General features: G+C 50.7%; 5 protein-coding genes across 5 annotated transcripts; 2 read left to right on the top strand and 3 right to left on the bottom strand.

The window, feature by feature from the left end:
* Positions 1–43: 43 nt before the first annotated feature.
* Positions 44–755, bottom strand: COCSUDRAFT_58222 (hypothetical protein; the record flags this gene model as incomplete). The annotated part of the gene is made up of 2 exons (XM_005644475.1): positions 44–113; positions 592–755. The coding sequence occupies 2 exons, from the start codon at positions 753–755 to the stop codon at positions 44–46; spliced, it is 234 nt and encodes a 77-aa protein (XP_005644532.1).
* A 2274-nt stretch (positions 756–3029) lies between these two features.
* COCSUDRAFT_58221 (hypothetical protein) lies at positions 3030–3519 on the bottom strand (the record flags this gene model as incomplete). Its single annotated transcript, XM_005644474.1, has 2 exons — positions 3030–3146; positions 3403–3519. The coding sequence occupies 2 exons, from the start codon at positions 3517–3519 to the stop codon at positions 3030–3032; spliced, it is 234 nt and encodes a 77-aa protein (XP_005644531.1).
* Positions 3520–7368: 3849 nt separating this feature from the next.
* On the top strand, positions 7369–11759 carry COCSUDRAFT_44375 (hypothetical protein; the record flags this gene model as incomplete). Its single annotated transcript, XM_005644473.1, has 8 exons — positions 7369–7476; positions 8805–8915; positions 9478–9612; positions 9790–9858; positions 10157–10270; positions 10508–10627; positions 11001–11139; positions 11530–11759. The coding sequence occupies 8 exons, from the start codon at positions 7369–7371 to the stop codon at positions 11757–11759; spliced, it is 1026 nt and encodes a 341-aa protein (XP_005644530.1).
* Positions 11760–12533: 774 nt separating this feature from the next.
* COCSUDRAFT_67658 (hypothetical protein) lies at positions 12534–15613 on the bottom strand (the record flags this gene model as incomplete). The annotated part of the gene is made up of 5 exons (XM_005644472.1): positions 12534–13412; positions 13767–13865; positions 14147–14284; positions 14743–14886; positions 15419–15613. 5 exons carry the CDS (start codon positions 15611–15613, stop codon positions 13299–13301), a joined length of 690 nt encoding a protein of 229 aa, XP_005644529.1. The 3' UTR covers positions 12534–13298.
* Positions 15614–16248: 635 nt separating this feature from the next.
* COCSUDRAFT_67657 (hypothetical protein) lies at positions 16249–20668 on the top strand. Its single transcript, XM_005644471.1, has 7 exons — positions 16249–16413; positions 16716–16794; positions 16975–17176; positions 17499–17591; positions 17903–17980; positions 18549–18736; positions 19205–20668. The coding sequence occupies exons 2-7, from the start codon at positions 16751–16753 to the stop codon at positions 19317–19319; spliced, it is 720 nt and encodes a 239-aa protein (XP_005644528.1). The 5' UTR covers positions 16249–16413; positions 16716–16750; the 3' UTR covers positions 19320–20668.
* The last annotated feature ends 1160 nt before the right edge of the window (positions 20669–21828 follow it).

Genomic DNA, 21828 nt, shown 5'->3' with positions numbered 1-21828 from the left:
TCATTCCAATGTTCAGCTGCTCAAAGATTGCACATGGGATTGCTCAGCCAGGAACGCTGTTGCCATCGAGGACATTGTCCTTGGGAATTTGCAGCTCCTCCGCCAGCTCCTCCCTGCATTTGCACGGATTATCAGATGAGAATAAACCCCAGCAGACGCAATATTACTAGGTTAAACCCTAAACCCTAAATAATAATAATAACAAACGCTTTTCCTGCCAAAAGGCAAGGTGCGTTCTACAGACAAGCTGCAGTTTACGGTTGCCACAATTCTACCCCTTGTTGGACTTGCCGGATCCAAGCAAGATCCATTCAACCGTGGGCGCAGTGCTCCGTATATATACCGGCCCCCGCCAGCCAGGACACAGTACAACCACCTCAAATGTTCATCCCAACATATCCTTTTTATGCACATTTGCTGCTAGCTTGTCTTTTGCATGGTAGTACCGCAGCCAGGCTGCCTAGCAGGAACCTGCTAGAAGTGAAATCCAAAATGAAAGAGCATGCAGCACAGCAACGGTGGTAACCCAATCTCTTATGGCTGCGTCAATCATGGTTGGTCCATAGTCAATCAAGTGAAAGTGGGACTGACCTGCTCTCGTTCTTCCCCTGCAGAGCTGCCACCCTCTGCATGCAGATGCTTAGCATTGTGTAGTCAACATCGCCAGGTTTTTGGAAGAGGTTCTCTGCTTGATGGTACAGGTCAATAGCTTCATGGTCTGGGCCCAAGTGGGAAATGGCTTTGGCCAGTTCCATCTGGCAGACTGCAATGGCATGAAGTGCCCAGGCGTTCTTGGGCTCTTGAACCATGCGCTCAACCCTCTCACCTGAAAAAAGTGACACTCCAACGAGAGCCCAATTCTCAGCCTGACCATAGTCGCCAAGTTGAAAGTGCAAATCTTTGCAAGCTGGCACCCGAGATTCAAATATTGCACGGAGATCCACAGCAGAATGTCCAGGTCATCAGTGCCCACGAAGTCATCCTGCATCCAAAGCACCTAAAAATGATTTGAAACTAGAATTGAAATTTGTTGGAAGAAGTTGCACATGATGCAGCAAGATGACGGGCTTGAGGATTATATGATACTATCTGAACCTAGCCTACAATTGAGGGCATGTAGCAGAAAGAACTGGGACAAGATTTTGGGCAGAGAAATCGCACACGCAGGTGTTTCATGACAGACTGGCACAGCTCAAGGGCTTCTGTCACAAGTCCGAGGTTGCAGAAAGTTTTGTTCACAAACTCAAGGGCCTCTTTGGCGTGTTCCTTCAGGCGGCCGGCCACAGCAGCTTCTTTGATCTCCTTCCGTGCTTTCCAAATCTCATCAACCCGACCCTGTGGGGCCAAGAAGATACTGGTAAGTCCCAAAAATAATCCCTCTCAAAATCTTTAGAAAGGAACGCCATACATCAAAAGGCCCCAACGGGGTTGGCACCTCGCGAAAGCAAAATTGACATTCCAAATATTGATTTAGCCTCGCATTGACATGCCTCTACGTGGAGATGCAATAGGTAATGGACTTGAGCGCTCCACACCAACTTGGATTGAATCCACACCAATCCAGGATCAGCTGGAAGGGAATCTCCTCCCATATTGCCAGCGCCTTCCTAAGAAACTCTGCTCCCCGAATTTTCATGTTGAGGCGAAACATCTCGCACTGTGCTGATGTCCTTAACTATGTTATCAACAGGATGTCACGCCCTGCCTTGCCCGGAGTACTGCTTGTGTGACAACATGGAAGAACGATCATTGTACCGACAACGCTACTTGTAGTTGATCAGTTTTATTTCTGATAAAATTTGAACTTAACCTGTGTCTGGATCTGGCAGGCTACAAGCCTGCACGCGAAGGACCTTGGCAAGCTTGTCATTCGCTTTCTGCCATGCCAGTGATTTATGGTCACCGCAAGCTTTGGCTTCTGCAGATAATGTATCAATGGTGTCCTGCAGCACCTGTGTGAACACAGGCAGGATTTCAGATACTTGAAGCCGAACCCAAAGGTCTGCTGTTATGGGCAAGTTTGCGCAACAATGTCCATGCCAGATTCAAACGCACCGTGCATTGTACAAGTGCTTCCAGGAGAAATTTTAAAGGCACCCAGGCTGGACTCCAAACATGACAGGGCAGGTCTTATGACGCATATTGACACTAGGACTATCAATAGTCACCACGGTAATACGGTATTACCGTAGGTGTGATATATTACATGATCCAAAATTTTGGGCTTGTCAAGCTATCATATGATCTATCCAGAGAAAGGAAGCACCAGTAAAAGGGCACATACATCGTGTGCAGCTTGACTTTGGCCCATAATGACTAGAATGGCGCTCTGCTGTACTTACAAATATTTGTGAACTGCCCATGTAGGCAGCATCTGCGGCTTCTTGCGCGGCAAATTCGTTAGCTGATTTGCCTAAGACCGGCGAACAATAGCACGTGTGCACATCATTACCTTCCTCATGTGCAGATACCGACACTTGCTCTAAGGTGGACTCTTGTGACCCAGTTCCCACCTCCTAACTCAGTAACGAAACAGTAAGGTGCAGATCTTAGACTGAGGCTCCATTGACTACGTCCCCTAAATCGGCACCTCACACGCATGGATCGTTCAGTTCATTGCAGGTATGTTTCATCCCTAACATATTCTGCAAATTTCTGCACTACTTGAGCAAAGCAAAAAGCATCCACAGTAGATTCGGGGCTCGGTTGTTGCCCCGTGAAAAGAGCGCACCCTCAAAGCTTCTACAAGATCATCCTTGTGTGAGGCAGTTCTGTTAGCACCACCTGCGGCATCAGACTATTGCAATCAATGAGATACAAAGCTGTAGCCCGTCAAACAAGCCTTTTCCAGGATCCAGGCCAGGTGTGATGACAACCAGGGTATACAGGTGAAACAAGCACACGATTCAGACATAACTACATTTTCACACGCTCCAGAGCAGCTTGCCTGCATCTTAGCAAGGGCGGTGCGGTCCAGGGGAGCCTCCTGCTGGAAATGGGCAAGCGCTTCCTTTGTGAGTTCTTCTGCCTTAGCAGAGTCCTCCCACCGCAGGGGCCGCCACCTCTGCCATGATGGCCTCCGCTAAGCTCCTCTTGCACTGCGCAATCGCTGCGCTGCTTGCCGGTGGGTCCTGTGCTTCAAGCTCCTACAGCCAGCACAATACGCATGTTATTCAATTTCTTAGCAGTGTGGCGAAGAGAACCAATAAAGCATTGCCTTGGCCCATTGTTGGACTCTATATTGGTGTCTTGTGGACCGACATGTAGTGGCCATGGAATGCTTGACAACCTGGGTGGATGTATCCCAGAGAGTGATTGCATCGCAAGTGATGTTTGGGTCCCTTACAGTGAGAGAAGAATATAAATATTCCACTTCAGAGAGGCAAAGAGCGTTATGCGCACCGCCAACAGGCCTCCTCTGTGCAGCTGCTCTGCCTCATAGCCCCTCTGCAGGCTGCACAGCACAGACCCCAAATCGTGCAGCACTTTTGCGCGCATGACATCATTTGGCGGCTGCATGCGCCCGGATCCATCCAAGATATGCCCCAGGAGCTTTCCTGCCTGGTGCAATTTCCCGGTCCTGATTATCTCCGCTGCTGTGCGATGGTTCTCCTCCAGAGACGCCTCATCATGCAGGGCTGAAGACGTGGATTCAACTGGAGCCTGCACATTGCTGCACTATATCAGTGTCCCAGCTGGCAAGTGCTCCTCCTGTGCAGCAAGTTCATTCAGTGAAGCTTGAAGCCGATGAAGCAGCTCCATGGCTGTCATTTGCGTGATTGTGCTGCCGCTCAATTGCTTGCAAAAATATATATTCTTGCTAGACACAAAATGCCCACGATTTGGCTCGAAATGGCTCTGAGTAAGCCTGTGCCAAGCACTGTTCGATACTTAAATGAGGGCTTTAATTTCCGACCAGGAGGTTGTCAGTCGAATTGGTTTGCTCTCTGGCTTGGCACGACAGCCTCGAAAGGTGTGAAGTTGATCTGGTGATCTCAAGAGGTGCCACCAGTGGTCGCTTTGGCCGCTGCATGTGTAGATCTAGTTTCTTCGTGCTATCGAAGACCTGTGCGATGAAGACGCACAGACTCTGTGCGGCAGGTAGATATTGCGAGAATTTGTTGATGATATCACCGTCACGGAGAAGTTGAAACCCTGGAATGGACAGAGATGGTACCACAAAACATTATTCAAATATGGGTTAGGACGTTCAGGACAGCACGATTACCCTGCCTCTCCTTCCATACAGGCGAGGAGTGCAATTGAGATTCCAAACCCGGCTTGACGGTATACCGCCTACGTAGAATCGCCATTTTCTCAAGCCTCGCCTTTTTGCTGAAGAGAACCTCTCTTCGAGATGAAGAGAAATCAGAGAGAGATTGCGGAACTATTTTACCTTGTCAAAAGCGATAAGTTTGTCCATCCGAGGTTCCACGACCTTGCACGGTGTCATTCCCGACTGGGGAGTTGTTTTAAGGAAGGAAGGAATGTATCGGGATGCAAGCCGTCTGTGTTTTAGATTTCCAGGGATCTCCAGCAATTACCCCACCCTTAAGAAATTACAGGCGACCCAGCCTTGGGATTTCCCGAAAAACGGCCTGCCCCTGGGATATCCTGGGTCTGCCAACACAAGGAAATCCCAGGACTGCTCTTGTTCCTAAAAAATCCTGGGAGCGCCCGATGTCAAGAAACGCCAGGCAAGTCTTACGTCCAGGAGTAGCTGAGAAATTCTAGTGCTACAATTTTGTAGATTTACCCCACCCTCAAGAAATTACAGGCGACCCAGCCTTCGGTTTTCCCGGGAAACGGCCTGCCCTTGGGATATCCTGGGTTTGCCGGCACAAGGAATTCCCAAAATTGATCTTGTTCCTAGGAAATCCTGGGAGCCCCTGACCGCAGGAATTGCCGGGATGTGCTGCCGCTGAGCAATTTTGAGCATGGTCAGACTGGGAATTCCTGGATGTAAGCATCAAGACAGGACTTCTCAAGCTTGAATGGCCCAAGATTTCCTGGTTCCCGTCGCCTGCTCGGGAAGTCGCAGTCGTAAGTCCACCCAAGAGGCTACAAAAAATCCGAATCAATTGAAATCTACTGGGGTTACGGCCCCGGCTCCGTCCTAAAGTCCTAAGGATGTGCCACAATAATATTTCTCTTGATGTTTCGAAGCCAAAGCGTGTTCGTGACTCGAGGGATGTGCGAGATGCCGCGTATTCCGGGACTGCGCAAAAAGTCCCGGCTGTAAACCTCCTCACGCGGCATCCAGATCCTGCCATGAGTGTCGAAGAACTATCCTTCATCGTACTTCGAAGCTAAAAGCTCTCGAAGAGCCATTTTTCGGCGAGAATGCTTATTTTTTGGGTCAGAAATCATTGTACATAAGCAAGCATAAACACGTAGTTGTCAAGACATTTAGGGTTAGACATACAGGGTGACATTTGTACCAAGCTCGCAGTGCACGATGTTGTTCCCGTGAGTTAAGGCGGTTGCCGGTTCGATTCCCCGTTCTGCCTCTCTTTTTTCGTTCACTTTTTCATTCTTTTTTGCACAGTGGTGTGCTCCCAGCATGCAGTAGACAACTTCACATTTCCAGGAATTCCTGGAATTTTGTCGAGCCTAGGGATTCCCAGGAGAATACAGTCCTAGGATTTTGCAGAAATAGGAGAAAAGCCCGGGAATTTCCAGGGCTGGGTTGCTCCAGGAAGTCCCGGGGCCAAGAGGAACATTTGAGATTTTCTAGAGACGGTCGATTTCTCAGAAATGCGTGGGCTCCCAAAGCAGAGACGTGATAGAGGCCCATCAGCAAGCCCTGCATTGCTTTAGCCTCATTGGCACTACCGCATTCAGATTGTTAATTGACGCATCAATCATTGAATGTACAACGCTGCCAAGGTCACATTCAAATTACAAGATAAATTTAAAGCACTGGGCAGCCAATGTTGCCACACTGATCCTTACTTGGCGATCGTGGAAGGATTTTGAAGACACCAACTTTCTGAGCCCGCGATTTAGGACCCCCATCAGGCTTGCACTTCCGAGAACTAGCGCCTGGTCAGGCCACCAATGCTTCAGGAGGACGCCCTCTCATACAATATATTACATAATGCCCTCATGAACTCATCTGTAAAGACGCTCCCATAGCGCCAATGTTGGCTGTGATGCCCAACTTGGCAATATGAGACATTCGCCGCGAACAGCCAAGTAGCAAAGGCCAATGCCCAGTTGCCAAAATATGGTGCAGCACACATGTGGCAGCCTCTAGCATTCATTATAAATGTCACATGTGGGCTCATTCGAATTCGAGCTCATGGAGGCAATACTCATATGATGTATCTGAAGCCATGCTCTGGTAGTAATCAGAGCGGCGGTCCCAGTTGGGGTACTGCGGAAGGGCAGTGTTGACCATGCCTTCTTCCCTCGGAGAATTCGAAAGCTTTTTCGATTCCAAGCAGCTGCACAAGAGTAGAAGGCATCCCGGGCAGCGATTACGGCGCCAAACCCAACCAATGTACTCAAGATTGATACCAAAATGCTCGCCGACGTCACAGGATGCATTTGCGTCCCCTTGCATATCACGCTTTTTGCTCTCCTTAGCCTCCTGCATCATGGCACGCCACAAATCACCAGCTCTCTTGTGGATCTGGAAGCGCCTCCATTGTATAGACAAGATGTCAGTATTGACTGAAAACCATCTGATGGTTTGTCAACATCCTTCTGGCACCGAACTTTTGATGTCAGATATGAAAAAGGTATCAAAGATGTGGACATGCTTGGAATCGGGTTCATGCATCTGGCGTGCAAAAGACAAATGCCAGGAGAGAGTAGAAGTGTGGTTGTCCTTGATCGATGCTAGCATCAGATTGATCATACATCATGCCACCGTCACGTCAACAGCACCAGGTGTGATCGGTGTATTTGTTCCAGTAATATACATGCGGCAATATATATCAATATTGAATGCGGCTATTTATTTCATGCAGATGAGCTGGATGTTCTGCTGGATCTGCAATCCGCTGGCGCCATTGCGCTGAATGACTTACTGCTTGAATGGTCTGCATCGCTGCACGATCAAGCACAAACCGAGGTGCTCTTTGTTGCGGGCATCACTCACCCCTCCAAGCTGGATCCTGTCGTCCAGAAGCGGTATGCACGAGAGATTTACTCACCATTGCAGTACTTTGCTATATAGTTGTCAACTACAGTACAATTTTGTGTCTTATAGGCCATGCATGCATGCTAATCTGAGGTGCTAGGGTGGAAGACAGACTGAACAAAACCGACCACGCTGTGTGTGGGATGCTCTAGCAGGATGCTTAGCAGGGCATCGTCGTTCATGTTGACAAAGTGCAACTCCCAAAATTCTGGTTCATCATGGTCCGTACACCTATTTTGGCTGCCTACAGGGTTAATCTACGCCTTAATTTGTCTGACACGGTGCAACTGTGTCCTGCTGCACGCAGGTTTGGCAAGAAGATCCAGGTGGGCAGGGCTATGGACTGCACATGTTGCCCAACCATCCATGGCGCAAGGTGGCGCGCCTTGCTGATAACAACAGGAGCTAGGAAAGCTCAATCAATGACGGTCTATCAGAGGCAATATCCGCCAAGTGTGAGATTGAATACCAGATTCCAGCCAGCAAGAGCACTTGGACTTGATGGAGTCGATCTGATGCGCACATGAGTGCTGGGCTTGTGATACAGCCTGTGTACCCACAGTGTGCCACACGGTGTAAAAAGACTGAAAAATTCACTTAGCACACTTAATTCCCCAGCCAGTGCACTTGTGGGTGTGCCTTACTGAACCATTCCAAGACTGATTTGCATTGCCATTCGCAGCATCATTTGAATGGCATGTGGTGCCACTGGCATGGATCAGGGCGGGCTGGATCTTGACACCACACGCGGAGGATACGGCTGCACAGCAGTCGAGTAGCGCAGATGACTCTCATACTCCCTCTTACTTTGCAACAAAGACAAGTGCACCGGATTGCAGGGGGAGGAGCGCAGGTAAGGGTGCTGCGGCCAGCTGGATGCAAATTCTGCAGAGTGACAGGCAGGGGCGATTTTGTGGCATGTGCTGGTTGCCAGTCTCTGGCCCAACGGACATAGTTGTCACGGATGGTGCACCAAGCTGTTGAAAGGGAATGAATGGACTGATGCATGCCAGACTCTGATATTACTCAATGTTGGTACCAGGTGGTTGACCTTGATAGGGTTTGCAATGTCCTCGCATTCTTGTCTGAATCGTAAATTTAGTTTTGAATCTTTAGGCAACGCATATACTGATCATATCTCGATGATCGGCCGTCCGTGGCCTTTCTGCGTTCTTGTGATACTTGCAGCGAAAGCGGTAGCTGATCCTAAGAGAGCATCGGTCCTCCCAAGTGAAACCTCGAAACCTGTTTTTGTCACGACTGAGATCCATAGCGAGACGGATTATTCATTCAGTGCAAAGAATTATTTGTCCTAGTACACAGAATTTGTCCAACAGGGCCTTCGAGTCAAGGTCTCCTGTGTCCGGTGAGATTAAGGTCGGCATGCCCAAGAAGCAGGACCTGAATGATCCCTTGAAAATTTGATAAACTCTCAGCACCCACGATCCTGATATCAAGCAAGTAGCGGGAATACCTACAGATATCTACAGATAAGCGTAGATGCGTCGAACCAGCCAGGTAAGTATTGCGTTTAGGATCTTGCTGTCATGTGATCCGCGAATGCGTCTCCTCGTTGAATGAAAAGGTTGAATAGTATGATACGTGAATTTTTATCATAAAAAACGCACGAATAAACCAGTGTGCTGGATTTCAGGTCGTGACGGTGGCGTTTGGTGTCACTGTGACGGTCGCGGTCTTGAATCTTTTGAGGCACAGGCTGGTCCCACATCACAATGTGTTTGGCCAGTACGCCAACATCGTCGAGGTGACGATCTTGCAGCAGCACCCTTGCATCAAGGACCAAAGTGAAACCTTGACTTTCTGGCGTGTGTCCTCCTCCAATCTGGGTGTCCAAGGTACATAAGTAGCAGGTGACAGTGCCATGCTGCAACAGGATGACTACCACTGCCTGCAAGGCCTCATACGTGCAGCAAGAAAGCGGCTGAGAAGACTTTCAGTGAAGAACATATCTAATACCGAGGGCAGCCACCGCTGCTCAACGAGAACAAGGCGCCAGGTGGGGTCTCTATAGTCTCAAATTGCGTGTGCAGATGCCACCGGGTTTCGCTCAGTTGCCATTTCATAGCTGCACAGCGTGCAAATCGCATCCTGTAATTGCTCCAGCAAAGCACATAGCTTGGTTGAGATCATTATTAATATTATTATACGCATTTCCAATCCATGAGGATCAGGTGCATCGCAGCAGCGTTTCTATGGTCTCTCTCCATCTTGGTTGAGGTGGCCAGCTTGTAATGCAACAACAATGGCTGATGTTGAGCTGACTCGCTTAGCACTGACCACGGCTTGTGCTGTTTCGTGCCTGGCAGTGGGATGCGCTTTTGGAAGCTCTGCGGATCATGCTGGATGGATCAGAGCTGCCCGGATGGAGTTCGGGGTACTACTACTGGCATTACACCAATATCGCAGCTAAAGGGCTCAGGGCATATGTTCACCCAGATGAGGTGAGACCACCTAGTGCTGAATAGATGACAGGTTGTCTTCAATTTCCTTCAAAAGTTGCCTGGCAGGACCTTCTATTTCCCCGCTCTGTCTCATCTGGCATGTGCTCCTTCTTTGCCCATTGCCTGATTACCTAAAATTGTGTCATCGTTTGTTGAGCAAGAATGCTATGTCTGCAGACTCACCAGAATCAAGGTATGCTGTCTTCAAAACAGGCCTACACGGATGAGGCCTTCCGCTCCTGGTGGGTGAGTAATCCTCCCCAAAGCCTTCAAATCCACTCGCAGTTGGAGAATGCCAAATCTTGCTTCATCGAGCTGCTAGCCAAAGCCCCTCCCTTTTGTGCCACACAGCATAGCCCGGCGCAAAAGGGCATGAAGCTGCAATTTTCTGAGTCCCTTGTTATGGCATTATTTTTCGAATGAGATCCTTCTGAGACTAAGGAACCGTGACAGAATGGTATCTTATGCAGGCTGAATCCTTGCGTTCATGCTAGTTATGTGCAAGTGCAGACATCACCAAAAGTGATGCTGTCGTTCTGTGCAGGGTCTCATCGGCCCGTTGACAGACAACGCCTTCCAGCTGGCCAGTCCACGTGAGATCGCTTCAAGGAACATTCTTGCAGCTGTAGGCGGCTGTGCCAGGCTGAAGCATTGGCTGGTGCGCCTCTTGTTCCCATTTGCTGTGTCTTGAAAGTCCTTCTTGCTTGCATGCAGGAAGAGAGTCATGTTTAAGACACCAGAGCAGCGCTCCTTTCTGTAGTGAAGATCCTCTCCGTAGTGAAGATCCGTTATCATAATCAATGAGGACCACATTTGCTTGATTCAGGCTTGGGAATCCAGGATCCATGCTGTGGGATGATTCCTTATGTCTAAGTTGTGAGTCATGCATGCACAGGTGACTAATATAGTGCGGCCGCTACGCAGCCCCTTGCTCTGCAAGAGCCCTCTGCTGAGCCAGGGGCGGGGTCTTCTATTGTGCGGCACATCTCCCTCCGGCAGGGCAATTGTTGCCAAGGTACGATACTTGATGCTCCAATCAATGCTTTAACTTATCAATGAGGACATCTGCATGCGCGTACAAAACACGGGTCCGCCTTCAGGCATCTAACTCTTGGCAGGTCGTTAACTCTAACACTAGCTCAGAAAGATTTTCGAATCTGAGCTTTTGAATGCGTCGTGACTTTGTGTTGTCTGACTTGTCAGTCCCTGGGCTTGGTAAGTATAACTTCTCAGCAGTACTGCTCGATTGCACACATGCTGTTCTGACCCGGTACTTGCTCGGCAGATTGCACCATTACAGATGCACTGAGTCACCCTTAAAGCGTTACATTGCACGTTCCCTGCTGGCGCTCAGATAATTCTCATCTATTGTAATTGGCTCTGATCAGGCGCTGGCCAAAGAGGCGGGAGCCACATTCATCTACGTGCAGGCGCGGCCTCTGAAGGGGTGCGCCACCGCAACTCGCAAGGTGCTGCGAGCTGCGTTTCACATTGGTGCCAACATGCAGCCCAGCGTCCTCTACATTGGTGCGCTCAATATACACATATGAATACAAAATGTGCCCCTTTCCTGACAAGAGGCAATTTGAGTTCGCAGGCAAGCTGCAAGTGCGCCCTTCAACGCCCTTCATCACTCCTGAATCTGCAAAGTGGGCATGCATGTGGTTGACTGGTGTGCCAAGACTTGGGGTTTAAGCTCTCGGCATGACCAAGAATAGGAATCCAAAGGGAAGAAATGGGTTGTAAAATCCCAGACATGGTTTACTGCTACCGTCTTGTCAGAGCAGGAGTGCCCATGCGTCATTCAGTACAAGGACTCTCTTGCAAGGCAAGTCTTTGGCCAACTCCTGCACAAATTTCTACTAGCTTTCCTTACGCCTGTGCATATTTAACTCATGCAATGCTGCTATCGCGCAGATGAGCTGGACGTTCTGCTGAAGGTTCACTACGAGTCAGCAATTGTGTGCGCGGAGCTCCTTACGCAGTGGTCCGCAATCCTCAGGGGCCGTATACGGACCCAGGCCCTCATCGTTGCGGGCGTCTCACACCCCTCCAAGATCGACCAGCTCGCTGTTCTGAAGAGGTGCGAGTGCTTATATATAGGGTCCAGGGGGTATGAGGGCCTGCAATCACCCATTACACGGTGACGCATCAGGGGACTGTCAATCTAAAATTGGCGTTTAAATAAGAATTCCAGGTGCGCATGCTTTGCAAATTGGTTGCTGCAGGTCTGCAGTTTAACTCAGAACTTGAATCCAATAAAACTCAGTAGCTCAGTCTCAACTCCCGGGATTGCTAATTGCAGTGTCATTATCAAAATGACTGAGTGCAGCCATGTGGCAGGGTGCAGCAGGGGTGACACACGAGGGTGACAAGAAGAAGGAACCTCTTCGTGTTCACCCCTCCTGGTGCTCAGAATTGTAGGCACGTTCCAGCAAAACAGGCCCTGCCAGTACAGCAATCCTAATGCCAGCATTTGTGCCCAGGCGAAATGCTTCTGTCTGCAGGTTTGGCAACAAGATTGAGGTGGGCGGGGCTGTGAGCGCAAGAGAGCGCGCAACGCTCATACCAGCAGCTGGTGCAGGTCTCAGGCTGGCACTTGCACAGAGGCACGAGCGCCCAGGCATCCATTTCAACACCAATTTTCAGCCAGCCAGCGCATTTGCACATGGATGACAAGATGTTGATGGCTGGTTCTCTTGAACTGAAATTGCTTGTCCGCATTGCACTGTGCATGTAAAGTATGGGAGGCACTGCCATGGCAAAAGCCCGCTTGCGACAAGTTCTTAAGTGATAGGGGGTTGCCTGTGTATGTGAATGCGGCGATGCTTTGCAGGTTGGAAGTGCAATGTTAATCTGAAGTTTTAAATCTAAAGTTAATCTAAGCAACGGTACAGAGGCGATAAGTGGGTGTGCACTTCTGCAAACAAATGCTCTTACAAGACGGCTCTGGATGGCCATCTGCAGTACCAATGCATTGCAGACAGCAGATCCACTCGTATCATAGAAGCCTCAACATATCTGTCTGTGGGTCAACCAGAAGACAAAGGTGCAATGCACTCACAGTGTTGTCCAATTCAACAGCGCAATCTGGTGTGCCTTCCAGCCAGCAAGATACCGTGTCCAGTGAACTCTCACGATCGAGATTTGCAGAAGATGGCGCTCTGTAAAAATAGCAGAAACTCTCTCGCGCTGGCTTCACATTAGTCATGCGCATGCATGCAGGGCCAAGGCATGTGCCATCCAAAATTTCGTCCAGTGCAGATTCCTATCCGGCCATCATCCCTCGCATTATGACATGCCTGACCTGAAACTTCTTCTTCACGGCACGTGTTCGAGTTGTATCTACTGCAGGGTGCGCGGCAAATGCCCCGACGCACCATGCATCCCAAGAATGAAATAAATTAATCGCCCCAGGAGAAAAGGGTATTAAGGCCACTAAAGCTCGGTGGTCTGAGCTGCAAACTGGCACATTCCTGAAGCTTGCACTCATAAAATCTGGACGCCTGAGATGATTTGTCCGCTGTATAACCACTGATGAATTGCCCATCAAACTCTCTTAATTCTAGCATTGGGATCAGTCCTACGTCCTGTAGCAGGCTCTAGGTGAAGCTGCCACGAGCAATCCTTGCCAGGACTGCATTCGCATCAGCTATACAGCGAGCCCGGGCTTGTTGCCTGAGCCTCTACTTGCCGGTGACGGCGATTCCGGTGGGTGTGACTGAGACTCCCTTTGGCGCCACGGCGGTACCGGTAGGCACCACAGCGATCAGGGTGGGCTGGATGTTCACTCCACGCGGCTGCACAGTAATTAAACAACACACGTCAGTCAGCTACATGCTGTCTTGGCTTTGCAAGACACAGAAGTGCACCGCTCAAGACCTCCATGCAAGGAATGACTTAGAGTCCGTTAATTTACAGTCATCTGAAGGAATGGGTGCAGATGTGACATCAAAAGACAGAGCAGAGCGACAGAGTGGGTGAGTGCACTTGCTGCAAATCTACGTCAGGCAGGTATGAGATCTCTGCTTCAGCATGCATGAGCCTTGGCTTTGTGTGCGGCAATGCATGCAGAAGTTGATGCCATGGCGTACATATTGCTAGGGTTTTGGCCGAAGACCATTGGATATGTATGATTATGTATCGAGCATTACCCAGATGGCGGCGCCCTGGGGGTTGACGATGATGACGGAGGGGTTGATGTTGATTCCGATGGGCAGGATAGAAGCACCCTTGGCAGCAACGTTGATCACCTGCGCAAAAAAGTATTACTCATCGCTATGTTAGCCCACTGAATCACTCTGCATTGCTCGCGCACCTCGGACCTCACAACGCTACAGAAGTGGCAAGGTTGCAGTCAATAAGTGCCCTGTGTTAAGCATCATCCACAAGGGGGGATGCAGCAAACTTCGTGGGTCTGTTGCAGCTCCTACATGGAGTGCGCAGCGGAAGAAACAGCCACCGTGGACATCACAGGACCCTAAACATCTCAGCATTCTTCTGTGCGTTCAGCAAGGGTGGGAACGCAGCGGACCTGGGGCACGATGTTGAGTCCGACGGCGGTGGCGGCCGCTCCGACAGCATCCTGGCTGACGAGGCAAGGGGCGTAGTTGATGAAAGCTGATGACACGCTCAGCGCTGTCACGTTGGCGGGCTTCAGGTCGAGGCCGCCCTGCGCACACAGACTGAAGTGTCAGTGACAGCCGTCTTCTAAGCTCAGAGCAGAGAAGTGCATTGTACACCTGCACCTCTGATGGGTGCTCTCATAGGACAGGACTGTTGACATACAACATACAACAAAGAGTGCCAGCGACCGTGAGCAGGAACAACATGCATGCAGGTCAAGCTAGTGAGAGCAGAGCCGCACACAAGGTGGGTTTCCTGCACTTGTAGTAGGGGCTTTCACACCCTTCAGCAGGCCTTTGCTGTCTTCGATGCAGATTCAGGAACGCCGGGGACATTTGTAAACATAATTTCCAGCAGGATGGAGGCATGGCTAAGAATGCAGTAAGGGCCCCACACTGGCCAGCCAACTGCTGTGAAAATCTTTGCTGAGGCAAGAAGACTACTGTATAAAGGACGACATTACATGTGCCCCTTGTAGATAAGGGGCCTGAGGTCAGTGCCTACCTGGAAGGCTCTCAGGTCGCGGATGACCGGGAGGTCGGGGAAGGGCTTGCCGGCAGCAAAGTCAGTCTGCAGCTTCTGCAGCTGCGTTTGCACCATAGTCTGGAACGACTGCAGTTGTTTGGCAGCCGCTGAAGCACCGCCCTCCTGTAGATACCATACTGCCAGAATCAGTCGAGGCAAGAGAGCTACGCTTGCTTGTGCAGAAAATTGGTGTCATAGGTGAACCTGCCTGGAGGTCATCTGGTTAACAAAAGGCCTAGAACGAGAAAATCTTACAACACCCTGAAATCGCGTATGTTCTCTGCTAAGTCAGGCCCTGATATGCCATTGGGTGCTACAGCATGACTGGCAATGGCACTGCATTAGCACAACTAAAGACTGCACGAAATTTGCGCTGTTGCAAAAGATTGAATTCCCAGCAATGAGAGAAAAGTGTCCCAAGTCCTGGGTGGGCCTGCCAGGAGGGAGCATGGACTTGTGCTGGGGACAGGTGTCCACAATATGGAGAAGTGCAGTGCTTGCTAAGCCTTGAGATGGAGTGTCTAGACTGTCCACATGACATCGGGTGCAAATGCACATTGAAGTCATTTGCTGCTGCAAGTTTGAGGTGGCAACGTAAGGTAGGTTCTAGGGGAATCCAAAGGAAGGATGTACAGGGGGGGAGGTGTTTGCGTACCCTGTTTAGCAGTATTTCGGACATGACAGAGGCCCAGCTGCCAAGGCCTGTTGGCAGAGGGTAGTCCTCCGACTTGGTGTAGACAGGGGCATCCATTGCTGCTGAGGCGCTGGAGGCCATGGCAGCCAGGCATGTGGCTGCTGCCAACACTTGGAAGGCCCTGTTCGTCCACAGCAGGGGTGTCAAGCGGGACATGGCACCCCAAAATCCAAACACAGCGGGGCCTTAAGCCGCAAGACCGACTGACTCGCCTCACCTCGCCCCAACATGGCACCTCCTTCAAATCTATATAACAAGATGCAGTTCTCCGACCGTGCGACAGCCGCAAGCGATACATCGGCATTATTCATGGTATGACCGTGTGGGACACTGTTGCAAGACAGTAGCAACCCAGTTTCGAAGGGCCTGGTTGCCGGAGCAACAACGAGTCACACCCGAGACCTAGATGGGGTCCAGTACACATGGGTGAAGTTGGGCCCCCAAAATAAGGTAGGATTAGGGTGGGCGTCTCTCGTGTCTCACCGTTTAGACATTGTGGAGAACGCCATTGCTGGAACACAGTGCTCGTAAGAAGGCTTCTGTCTCGTCACAAGGTCGCACGGTCACTGTGCGAGCCTCGAATATACCTTGCACTGGACGCTGCACTCAGCACTTTGGTTGTCCGATGAAAATGTGGCGAGAAAAGAACTTCAGAGCGGTTTTGAGAGCAATTTCTGTACGGCAGGGGTCAAGGAGTGACTTCTATCCTGTCGTGAAAAGTCCAGTGACTCAGCTCCGAAAGGTCCATCATTTACCTCCCTTGTTGCTCATACGCAGTGAAGTCCGTCATTACGACCACTTTCTCGCAAGCAAAAGTGGAAAATCATTGTAGACTGCTGTTCAAGGCCAACTGCTGGTTTGTACCTGCGGCACGGAAGCCTGAAACAAGGGTGCAGCATCCACCAAGTCGCTCCGTACAATCTTGACACTGCGCGAAGGAACACTGCCCCGGAAAGGTGCGGGCGCCTGTCTTTAAGACTTCCATCCTAGTGTCCAATGCGTCATTCAATTGTGCACTTGGGTCATATACTTGTTTGCTGGGTCCGTCATCTGCCGAGGATTAGGGTTGGGTCACCAACGTCCTCATACTGGGGCCAGCGTTAGTCGACCAAACCTAAAATAAGCAGCTTGGGGACTTGTAGCACCCAACAGTGTGTGTCCTTGACGTACTTAGTGCTTGGTACACCATCGACTCCTCGAGGTGGTTTCCTACGGCAGGACACCTATTGCTGTTTCGAGGCGGCTGTGCCCGTTGCAGGAGGAGTATATACTGTGGAACTGAGATCTAGCGGAATGGCCCAATTCAAATCACTTGCGGCAGCACCGAGCATGGCGAGGTGCGCAGAGTCCAGGCGTACATCTTGTTATATACACCTTGGTCCCTCACCATGCCCCCCGGCTTTTGCTGCGAAGTGTCTGAATATTGCAAGAGCACTGCCTTCGGAGTTATGTAGCGTCATATTGAATGTGTGAGAATAATTCTTGCCCGCTAAGGCTGTGGAAACGCCTGTTCACAGGGGGGCCCTGTCCATCCTGCTCCTGGCATCCCTCTTGGTGGCTGGCTCTGCCTCCAGGGACATTACCGACATTGCAGGCATCATATCGGACATCAAGGGGGCCACCAAGCTGCCTGACGCCCAGGACTTCGAGGTTGCCTACCAGCAATACGCTGAGCTGCTGGCCCCTGTCATGCTCCTCAGCAATGGGCTCAACTTTGAGGTCAGAACCAGAATACCCTCAACCCCTTGTCCACTCGAGATCCCCTGCTTGACCTGCCAATGCCAGCCATTCCTTGTATGCTCAAGAAGTCCACATATCTCTGTATTCAAATTTGGGCACTGCAGAAGGGGCCTGTAGCTGACAATAACTTGCATTAACTTGTCCTGCCTGCTAAGCTCCTAGATGTTTCCTTGGGCGCTATATGTGATGGTATGCACAGCTCAGTTCCATGCGGGCAGGGCACAGTGCAGCTCTCTTGTGGGTACTTGAATCTCTCCCAGGCAATGTGTCTGATGCCCCCCTGTGTACTTGTGAACTGCAGCGTGCGGACCAGGCCATCGCTGACCTGTTCGTGTCCATCGCCAACCAGCTGGCTGGACTGGGCGAGGTGCTCACCGGCAAGCAGAAGCCCCAGGTGCAGACAGTCACCATATCCGAAACCCCTTCCAATCTTGATCTTGAAGACCGCTTCATAAGCTCAGCAGGAGGTACTTATAAGAGCCGCTGTGTGCAGTATCCCCAGAGAATAGTGGGCTGAAGTAGAGGACAGTGAAATATGCAGAATAGAGCAAGCACAATAAGCAGCAACCCCCAATTCAACAGTGGGCACCCCATGCTCAGAAATTATACCTCTCCCCTGCCACCCGGGACCTATAACTTTTGTAGGCTTTAGGGTGGAATAAAAATTGTGTACGGCACAATATTGAGGTGTGAAAACCTGCGCAGGTGTCAATCAACCCGACTGTGCTCTTCAACAATGGCGCTGCCAACATCTCCACCAACCTGGCCGGTGCCGCCGCAGCGGTGGGCACTCTCCCCACATTTTCTTGTGTCCTTACTGTCATTGACTGAGTCTGAGGGCACCAGCTACTGTGACGAAAAGCTGTAAATGCTCAGTCTGAACGGTAATGCTAGGGCACGCCTGGCCTGGTCCCTTGTACGCATTCCTCTGATGTACTTGTTCTGAAGGCCCTGCGCCCTGGCAGTGCTACAACAGCTGTTGCTCAAGTGGTCTGTGGTCTGTGAAGTGTACCTCCACCACTCAATTTTAGGTACCTTGAAGCCTGCGCATTTGAGGCTTACACTGTGATGGCATCAAGCCCTGCGCTGCCACGGTTACAGCCTTTGCAGAACCCATCTGCTGCTTTCAAATTTTTTGGAAAAGTCCGTATAAGAAAGACTGGAATAAAGCATCAGCTGTGGCCCTTTGTGATGACCCTGGTATAAATAGGTTGTAGGGTTAGCAGATAGCGTGTGTTTGTGTACCCCACTGGACCAGCTTGACCTGCTGGTACTAAACGCACCTCGCAGGAAAAGCAGTGATGCATTGTCAAGCTTGTCCATAGACCAAGGGTGTGTGCGCTGCGTGCAGGCCGTCGGCATCAACTACGCGCCCTGCCTGATCAGCACAAGCGCACGTGGATTCGACGCCACCGCCGCCGCCATCAACTTCCAGCCGAACGTCATCGAGATCCTGGCCGAGGGGCTCGCCGTGTGGCCACAGGCCATCAACATCCAGCCCGCGCTGATCTACGTCAACCCCTGGGGCCTCAACGTCAGGTGCGCGCATGCGACTCTGCAAAATGTCACTTTTTCTGTCTGCACGGGAGGTAGAGTTTCACTCTGTTTCCTGGCCCACAGTCAGGAGCAAGCAATATGCGTCCATATGCCGCGGCATGCACCCCTAGTCCATCCCTAGTTGCTTTCCGGACAGAGCACGCTTGTATTTCTGTCTGCTTTTGGCCTGGCTGAACCAGTCTGAGCGACCCCTGTCAGTGGACAGCTTGTTCCTGCTTCTGTGTCCTGCCAAGTCCTCAAAGCCTCTGGCTACTTGTTTAAGCTCAGCAAGCTGCATGTGTGCCTCATCCTGCCTCCTAGCCTGCCACTGATCAGTGCATCTGTCACTGGCTTTGGGTGTCTTCCAGCAGGCATTGACCGGGGCTGTTGTGTCTGTGCATCTGTCAATGTCAATGTGGTCAATGTATTCCTTCAAGCAGACACTGAATCAGTGTCTGCTTGTGCGCGCAGTCCCACCGGAGTCAACATCGCCCCGGCGCTGATCGCAGTCGCACCCACGATCACAGCCATCGGCGACACAGCCGTGGCCGTAAACCCCGTGGGTCTGGCAGTGCCCCCACCCTAAATGGGCAAACCCCTGATATCCCCTGCCTTCCAGATGGCAGCTGCTGACTGGACGACACAGCATGGCGGCTCCGCCTCATCAGGCCGCGCCTGCCATGCAGACTCAGCCGCCGCCATGCGCGCAACAGAGATTTTATAATATTATGAGAGGTTGCGCAGAAGATGAGGGGTCTATTACTGTTTGCAGAGCAGCACGCATAGATTTTATGAGGAGCATTGCCTCCGTTTCATCGCCTGAACCTAGTTGTGAGAGAAGTGTGCACCAGGGCAAGAAGCTGCAGCCAGTGGTGGGGCAGAATTGAGCACACCAAAATTTTGAAAGCGCAGATTGGACCACCGGGCAAGGCTTGATGGCGACAGGGGCACACTCATGCCCAGTGTGACCTCTGCAAGACAACCTTTTCAGTAATGCAGTCAGATTATGGTGGGATGAAAATGGGAGTGAAGGCAAATGAACATTCATGCATGTAAGAATTGCCAAAGAGTGAGGTTTGGGAGTTTTCGGTTTTATGAACAACATTTGATGCCTTGGTAGGAAAGTTGTGACAGCGGGACAATCATTCAGCTTAAAACCACAGTGATGATCAGATCTCCTCTAGGCAGGGTGGTGTGACTTTGCTGCAAGATTGCAGCAAGGCATCCGCTTAGGGCTGCAACCTAGTGAACAATGGTATTATTTTATGCTTAAGGTCAGGGGTTGATACATTGTCTGGCAATTGGCAATCCTGTGACCGATGTGACCAGCCTCACTTGTTGGCCACAAGCGCACTGCGCTCCTCTGGCAGAAGGGGTCTGGAACATATAAGCATATGTTGTGCTCATATGCCTCTTGTCAGGCATTGATTGACCGCTTGGAACGTCTATGCTGCTTGGTGATGCCCCCAAACACAGTCCCATATGGATGCAATTGTAATCCAGTCCTTTAAGTCTCACACCTGAGCTCTTCCAAGGATCAAAGCGTAAAGAACCAAAAAACATCATACAAAGAGCTGCATTTTTGGTTTTATGTTACAACGTGCGTGCTTATGAAAAGTAGGAACTAAAAGAAGCTTCCACCAAATGTTTGATCCACGCAATAGATCTACTACGATCCAGATGGTGCCTTTGAAGGTGACTCTGTCTCTCAAGCCATCTGCGTAGTTCTGCAGCGATTGATCTGTCCGACATTCTGATGCGGACAAAAGAGCAGCTGCTGATCACGCATGTCAGAGGAACATCTTCCCAAAGGTGACTGAAAGCACACAGAATCTGGGGCAGAAGGATTGGAATCAACCCCATTGCTCTGCAGTGTGTGATCCCTTGATTTGTCGATTCGATTGCTTTGTTACCACACTGACACCAGGGGCCATCAGATGCCACATAAAGAGAAAGTCAAATGGCTGCCCTACGATTGGCATCTGTCAACTGTGGAGATGCAGGACCGTCAGGCGGCGTTGTCTGCTTTCTGATAAGCTGCGCCAAGTCACCAAGTGAGACGATTCTCGAGGATCCCTAGCACATTCATCGAACGCTGCCCCAACGGCAATTTCAAGAGTGGCAAAGCGAACTCAGCTGCCTGTCAGCGGCGACAGCCTGTTCCCGGCCTCTCCGGTTCAGGGTCCAGCAGCTTCGAGCTTTCAAGTCCTCGAATGCCCCGCGCGCCTTGACCTAGCTGCTGTGCGGGCCTGCACCTTGTTGTACAACATCTGGCGCATCTGGGGTTCGGAGGGGTTCGACATTTGCGGGACGTGAGTTGCTGTCCTCCTGTGATTGCTCTCGGCAGTTACGAGAGGCTCGTGACCGCCCGCACCTGGGAAATAGGGGATGTGCTTATCTGGAAAAGAAGCTACATGGCTTCACCGGAACATCCAACTGGTTCTTTTTATTTTGGGGATGATCACGAGCCATCTCCAATGATGAGTGTGCAGGAATATACTCCACAGCAAGTGGAACAGTATCTTGTAACATCGCGGTCTTTCAAATGCAGGGCCGTGCGACGTGCAGACTGGCCATCGGCAATTTGCAACAAGTTGTGCCTGGGCAAGAAAGCGATCTTTAGGGATCCATTGCTCGTGTTCAACGCACGCTCGGTGATTCCTGCCTCATCCCTGGCGGCAGCTCACCACGAGTCGAAGGGTTTTTGGACCATTGCTACAGGGAGACTTTGAGCAAGGTAGGGGCTCTCGCTCAGCATTCACCCCGCCACATCTTCATCAATCTCGCATGCAGGATCTTATATTCTGTCATCCTTATCACAAGGTTCCAATATGGGGGCCTTGTGTGAGTGTTGACTGCTGAGTGGTGTTAGCTTCAGGTATATGCCAGGTGACATTTGTCATGAAGTTTTTGAGCGGACGCAAGTTTAAATGATTATTATTCAAGATTGAAGCGTACATACAGTGATCATCCAAGGTCGTCTGCTTCTGCTGATTATTTTTGACTGCTCTTGCCCCCCTCATCCCTTTTGACCTTCCCACCAGCTGCATTGGGGGGTTATCTTCGGGCAATTACATCGTTCTTCAAACTGTTCC

Source organism: Coccomyxa subellipsoidea (assembly GCF_000258705.1).
Source record: "Coccomyxa subellipsoidea C-169, whole genome shotgun sequence".
NCBI lineage: Eukaryota > Viridiplantae > Chlorophyta > Trebouxiophyceae > Coccomyxaceae > Coccomyxa > Coccomyxa subellipsoidea.
This window is presented reverse-complemented; position numbering and strand designations above follow the sequence as displayed.

Excerpts from the sequence above, each read along its gene's own strand:
- COCSUDRAFT_67657 (XM_005644471.1), top strand. The coding sequence starts at position 16,751 with ATGGCCCAATTCAAATCACTTGCGGCAGCACCGAGCATGGCGAG. Across the intron at positions 16,795-16,974 it reads GCAGCACCGAGCATGGCGAG|GGGGGCCCTGTCCATCCTGC; the intron begins GTGCGCAGAGTC and ends GCCTGTTCACAG. Across the intron at positions 18,737-19,204 it reads CCCTGGGGCCTCAACGTCAG|TCCCACCGGAGTCAACATCG; the intron begins GTGCGCGCATGC and ends TTGTGCGCGCAG.